This window comes from Halyomorpha halys, unplaced genomic scaffold, assembly GCF_000696795.3.
Source record: "Halyomorpha halys isolate HHAL.00 unplaced genomic scaffold, Hhal_1.1 Scaffold273.1, whole genome shotgun sequence".
In the NCBI taxonomy this organism is placed as follows: Eukaryota; Metazoa; Arthropoda; class Insecta; order Hemiptera; family Pentatomidae; genus Halyomorpha; species Halyomorpha halys.
This window is the reverse complement of record NW_027106425.1, coordinates 54,436-61,648: the sequence shown is the minus strand read 5'-3', so window position 1 is coordinate 61,648 and position 7,213 is coordinate 54,436. Positions and strand designations below refer to the sequence as shown.

The following is a 7,213-nucleotide window of genomic DNA, read 5'->3' as shown; positions in this document are numbered from 1 at the left end:
ATCAAAAGAAGATTGTGAAATTGGTTAGTTTTGTTATACCTAAATTTAAATACATTTGTAAAAGAGATATTAATTTAATTAAGTGTAATTATTGTAAGTGTCTGTTTCTGATTGCCTAGCAACCCGCCCTGAGATTAAGAGTCTTTTATATTATAAAATTTAAATAAAATTCTATTATCTATTTAGCATTAAATTTTTTTAATTTAAACCCTAGCTATCTCCTTTATATTTGAATTTAGTTTAAAACGATTAACATTCTTTTTATTTTATTTTAAATAATATTAAATTATTACATAATATATATTGTCTGAACTTTCAATAGTATTCGCCTGTTCAGGGAATAGTGATCTGACAATACTGTTTACAACATTCGGTCTTGTTTGGAACTGCCTTGTGCCTTTACATAGTTTCTTCAGTGCTATTTTGTAAGGTCTACCCCATGGGTCTGGATCCACCTCATCACAGAGTTCTCTCCAGCACCGTCCTTTGCTTTCTTTAATGGCTTGTCGGAGGTTTCTTCTAGCTCTCTTGAACTCTTCTTGCAGCACAGAAAACTCCAGCAGATGTCTCGCTCGCTGGTAACGTCTTCTTGCTTGGTTGCAACACCTGCGAAGATCGTCAATAGTATCCGTCCACCAGTACACTGAGGAATGATGTTTTCCAGGCTTTGAACGGGTCATAGTTGCATCACAAGCCCCAGATATAAAAGAGGTCAGTATACTCGCCTTTTCCTCGGCTGACCCTTTTATTTCACACTCATCCTCTAGCATTAAAGTGAATGAAGCATCATCAAAAGTTTTTGTATTCCAGCCATTGGCTCTCCATCGAGAACTCTTCTTTCTTGTAGGCGTATGCAGTGTGATCAATATAGCTTGGTGATCACTGTTTCTATAAAATCTACAAACCTCCCAAGTAGCGATCCGATGCATGCATCCACTGACAAACGTCAAATCAATGATAGATGATATTCCTGCTCTTGTGAACGTCAGGTTTGTTCCAGTGTTCATAAGGATGATATCATTTAGTTGTGCGAAAGCTTCCAGGAGAACTTCACCTCGTCGATTTGTTATTCTACTTCCCCATTCTGTTGCTGCCAACTACCCTCTAAGACAATGCGATCCAACAAATTCTCAAAGTCTTCGATTGTGATACTGGGATAGGCGTAACAGCTAAAGATGTATATGTCGTTGATCTTCGCCCATACAAAGCCGGAGTGCGATATAGTATTCATTTCCTGAATAACTTGGGAATTACAGGCCCAAATACCAGCTTTACCACTAACATCGGATACCCATAAGTTGCCATCCAAATTATCATATTGTTCTTCCGCTGGGGTGGTCAGCGTCTCCATTTCCCGCACATAATGCGCATTGCCGTTTCTGGACACATTTAGTAGCTTTGTGACCCGCTTTACCGCAGTTTCGACATAGGGAGGTCCAATTCTTTCCAACACCATTCCAGGCTATGTGTCCGTACTCCCAGCAACAGAAACACTTTGTAACTGTAAGTCTTTCGTGTATACAGCTAACAACACAACAAGGCCTACTCGAACCTATACTTAAGCCAAAACCTTCCTAGCTTGGAGAACCAGAAGTGAAATAACTGCTGTTTGTGTACCTCCATATGTTTGACAGATAGATTTCACTGCTGTAGTGGGCACTGAATCTTCACCCAGGAGATGTTTTAAGGCCTCCGCAACCTCCTCTTTTGTGGTGAGAGCATCCAAATCTCGCAGCTCGAAAAGGGACTTCTCCGCCCAAGTTCAGACTTCCGCCCCTTCACAAAGCACTCCCTCAATTGAGCTTTTTAGTGCAGCAAGAGATTGCTCTCTCTTCCGGTCCAATTGGAGTAGCAGGTCACCTTTATTAATTTTCCAGACCTTGGTGATTGAAGAGGCCATCTCCACCATTGCCGGATCTTCTGTGAGTGTGTGTGTGTATGTATGAGTGAACAACGAAAAGTCGACCTCAAAACTGAAAAGTCTTATAAAACTGAAATTACACATTTAAGGCAGATTTATGCCTGAGATTTGAAAGCAACTTTTCGATAAAATCAACAGAACAGAATTGCCACTTCATAAAATTTATTTTTCACAATTTTTTTTTATTTTCTCAGAAACAGCTCAAATGATTTTGATCAAACTTGGTATATCAATATATAATCAAGTGATATTTAATATCAGCTAGATTTTATCCTCATTGAAATAGTTTAACAGGGCTTTAATGCCAAATTTTCAAAAAATCTTCCTCTAAAGTACTTTTAATTTTGTTTATTTGAAATAAATAACCATTTTATATTGTTTGTGGTAATAAAGAATGGATTAATGCACAATATTAAAGAATTTGATGAATAATTAAATGGAGATTCCTTGTTCAAATTAGGAAAGCTGAGACCGCCCAATTTCTCCCGATTACATTTATGTATAAGTCGCAGGCTGTCAGCTGAGCGAGCATCTGATCAGCTGTTCAATGTATGTATGTATATATGTATATACATATATATTATATATATATATCTTGATTTGATGTTTGTTGTTGAAGTTGTTCAATCTACCTTTTTCTTTAAATTCTTTTTAAGATTCACATGGTGACTTCCCAGGATCTGCAGAAAGCAATTTTGGATTTAGAAAGGTTCACCAGAGATATGAACCATTTTATTAAGGGAGGTGACTGAATTATAGCACAAATAGAAGCAAAGGTAGAGGAAGATTTACAGAACAAAAGAAATGTGATCTTGTTGAAGACATCCTTGTTATGTAGGATAAAGAGGAGTATCCTGAACCAAATACAAGAAGCCAAAAAACTAAATGGCTTATAGTCAAAGAATGATTGAAGAAAGCTCTCAGAGGAGAATGGACGACGGAGGAAAACATCCTCCAAATGTTAAGGGAGGTGAGAAAACCTCGACAATCTGGTGGGCAGCATGACGGGGTTCTCCTCACCCATTATAACTAAATAACTGAAAAAATGAGGAAAACAGTAAATATTGAGCCGTCCAGACAGACGGGAAGAAAGGAAGGTCTACATAGAGAGCCATCTTTCGTCCAGTGCACTAAAGAGAAGAGGAATCCAGGATGGAAGTGGACTATTAAGAAGTGGGCTAAATGGATAACAAAAGTAACAATTTTCTAGGTTTTCCTCTTATACATATATAGTAAAATGGTGAAAGGATTTTTGTAGTTAATATATAATATAAATAATTATAATATAATATCCACTGAAGACTATAGACAACGCCCCTAATGATTAAGACCTTGAGGCTGATCAGGGATGTCATACACAAATTATGCTGACTACTTATACAAGAGGTAAAAATCTCCATGAAGCCAAGAACATGGTTAGAAACTGAGAGTAGTGGCAATCTTGGTTAAATAATACCTTTAGCTAATAAGGCACTAAAGAATAACACAAAAGAAGAAGGAAACTATGCTATTTTTTTCATTGAACAGACTGAGAAGAAACAGGAGTATGGCTATTTGGCAAATTAGCTATAAAGGAGCAGAAACAAACATAGATGGGAAAAAACAAAGTTATTCTCATCTCTTATCAGTACTATTTTGTGTGCAATAATAAATGAAATATAATTTCCTTACCTAGCTTCTTCTCCTTCAAGTAACTTTCGATAAGCAGATATTTCTAAGTCTAATGCAACTTTGATGTCCATTAAATCTTGATACTCTTGAACTTGATGAGCCATTTCTTCACGAAGAGTAGTGATTTCAGCTTCTCTCTGACTATATTCTTCCATGTATTGAGCTTTAGCCTGTTCTAATATCTTTTCCAAATCTCTAGCCTTTTGCTATAACCAAATAAAAATGGAATGACCAACATTTAAATTGAACATAATGTTTGATAAATAACCATAGTTATATTGACAATATTTATTTGAAACTTTTAATAAAATATAAAGGATTACCTGGGCTGCATTCCTGTCTGCTTCTAAGTCAAGTAATTTCCTATTAAGTTCATTAAGTTTGGCTTGCATGTTTTTCATTTCTTCAATAGCCATTGCTGCAGCATTGCTGTTCCGTGTCAATTGACTACCAAGACTGCGAATCTGAAAAAAATATATAAAGCCTTATTGATATTCAACATAACTTTCAAAAATAATTTAGTTAAACATATTTTATAGTCATGTATATTTTTCTCTAACAATATTTCTCTAGTCAGTGTGCGAAGAAAAGGATTCCTTTTATGGTATTCTGGAAAGAATTTATAACAGACTTTCCAAATATGATGCAAAAATAATTTTAGTCAACAGGTAACTTTAGAGCTAAAATTGGAAAAGAAGCTTTTATTTGACCATCAGAAGGCATGATGAGATAGTAGGCATAGTAGGCATGATGAGAATCGTGACAGTAGGATGAGATTAGTTAATTTCGTGCTAATGCAGAACTTCAGAATTAACAGCACATATTTCACCCACAAAACAATTCATAAAGAAACGTGGCAATCACCAGATGGAAATAACAAGAACCAAATTGACCATACACTGATTGATAGAAGATATGCAAGCAATATTTGGTGTACATTGTTTTATAGGTGCCAACTGAGACTCAGACAATTTTCTTGTAAGAATAAAATATAAACAGAAAATAGTGATGTGGAGATCTGGTACAATCCGAATAACTTAAATAAGTTAGAGGAACTAGCAGTTGCAGTACGTTTTAAAGAAAATGAAACAAAGCAAGAATAAGGATTCTTATTTGGAGAACCAGAAAAACTGCAGAAGAATATGCCCTGTAAAGAAAAAAGACCTGAGCAATGTGGTGAAAGAAAAAGAGACTGGGAAGTAGTTAAGTTAGAATAGATAAGAGAAAATTTCTCTGCTAAAGAAACTAAAAAGTTTTCTAAGGAGATTAGAGACTTCACATCAGTGTTTTAAGGCTTGACTGGAATTTCAAAGGATTAAAGATGGAAACTTTATAGAAGATTGGATTCATGTCCTCAATACATGGGCTGACCATTTTCAGGTGCAGCTTAATCCCCAAGTAAATGTGGGTAACAAACCACCGAGAGAATTTTTTCAAACTCACCAGCAGGACGATCCATACAATAGAGAACGATAAAGAATGGTCTAATCCATATATTTAAAAAAAGGTGATAGTCTTATCACTTAGTAACTAAAGAGGTATAGTTCTTCTCACTGTCGCTTACTTAGAAAGTATTATCAGTGACAATCAATAAAAGGATGCTCAAATGGGTGGTAAGATTAATTGTAGAGTATCAATGCAGTATCAGACTTGGCAGAGAACTACAACTGACCATATCTTTTCATAGAGGATAATACTGGAAAAAGCTTATAAATATAACATCAACCTGCAGCATCTATTTATGGATTTCAAGATCTAAGATCAGATGGATAGGGGAGAACTGTTGAAAAGTTTGCAAGTTATGGGATTACCATGTAATCTTGTGCAGCTTACTAAAATGACTCTTGCAAATACAAAATGCTAAGTGAAGGAAGATTCAGTAAAATTTCGCCAGGGCATTAATATGTTAAATGGCCTAAGACACAGGGTGATCCATTGTTTAGTCTGGACTGAGAAATGGCAGTGGGATCTATCAGGACAAACCACAGAGGAACAATCATTAATAGATTCACACAGCACATGGCCTATGCAGATGATGTTGCCTTTATCAGTAGAAAACTCAGATCATTTTCTAGAACTTTTTAAGAATTCCAGGAGACCTGTGCCGATTGATAGTAAGAAGACAGAGAAGACATGATGCAGCTGACAGAAACGAGTGGTCAACAATAATCTCCGAGGCCAAAATTCTGTAAGAGTTTGACAAAATGTTGATGCTCTACAACTTTTATTCTTAGGATTTTTGATTTAGAACAGTCGTTTCCATGGTACCAACTTTTCAAAGTCAATGTAATTATATTTCTTCATAAAGTTAATAAAAATTGTTATTTTTACAACATAAATTTCGACCCCATCCCTGCACCACATTTATTAAGTTAGGGACTCATTTGAATCATAATTCAATGTTATGCAATTTTAAAGGTTTTATTAGGGTTCTGCCCTCGGTTAAAACATAGAACCTCACAAACATAACGTATTATTATGATATGAAATGAACATGTGAAAACAATTTCCAGCTTTTGAACACTAATTTTACAGGTGGGAGAGAAGTTTAAATTAACTGACCTATAATAGTAAATTTAGAAAAGATAGATTTGATAGAATGTCACATTTGCAATATCACTGATAATTATACAATCAAATAACATTAACTCCTAATAAAATAAACAACATTTCAATAATTATTAAAATATTAGATCAATTATTTAATATGTGATTGTTTGATAGTGGTTTATTTTAATATTAATATACATAACTTTGATCCATTAAACTATCAACTTTTATTCTTTAATAATTCTCCTTTTCGGCCCTCGGGCCATTCTCAAGGAGAAAACCTATAAATTTTTTTTTTTTTAATAACAATTACACTATTTCCTTAACTACATACTGATTTCTTTGGCCCTACCTTCATTATTGATATCATTGGTTTTAATATCAATTTGCAGGCTAATTGCCCAAGTCACATCTTTAAAATAAATTAAATATTAAAATAACATCGTAACAACTTCATAAAATTTTTGTTTTTAAATTGATTACTTTCTTTATTATATCTTCAGTTTAAAAATCTTTTTATAAAAAAAAAAAACTTCTCCTTTTCCACTTATATTTATCACTTAATAATTTTAAATTATTTATCCTATTGTCCTATTCACATGAAATACAATGTTATTAATAACTTTTTTAATAAGGCAATAAAAATAATGGATGAAATTAGATTGGTGAAAATAAAGGAAAAGTTATTTAATATGTTTCAGGAAAACTTTTATCCTAAAAAGTTAATAAAGAAAATATAGGAATTAAATAACAAAAAACCCAAAATAAAAGAAATTGACAAAAATAAAAATGAAAATATGATAAAAGGAAATAAAAAATACTATAGCTGTAATTATATAAAAGGTTTGTCAGAAGGAATAAAAAGGTCTTTTAAGGATTATGATATGAAAGATATATCATTATGTTTCAAACCAAATAATAAATTAAAAAGTTATTATAGTAGAACAAAGGACCCAATAGATAGTAAATATCAATCTGCATTAGTATATAAAATTCCATGAATTAATTGTCCAGCCATATATATATACATGGGAATGATATAAAAAACATGAAAAAGGAACAAAAAAAAAT

At 33.4% G+C, this 7,213-nt stretch overlaps 1 protein-coding gene across 1 annotated transcript in view; it reads right to left on the bottom strand.

The window, feature by feature from the left end:
• The window catches only part of LOC106680648 (lamin Dm0), a 41,176-nt gene that overhangs the window by 18,722 nt on the left and 15,241 nt on the right, over window positions 1–7,213 (bottom strand). The window contains exons 5-6 of the mRNA XM_014420514.2: window positions 3,916–4,056; window positions 3,593–3,798 (exon numbers count right to left, since the gene is read on the bottom strand). Of these exons, the coding sequence (XP_014276000.1) occupies window positions 3,593–3,798; window positions 3,916–4,056 (347 nt within the window). The remainder of the gene's footprint in view (window positions 1–3,592; window positions 3,799–3,915; window positions 4,057–7,213) is intronic.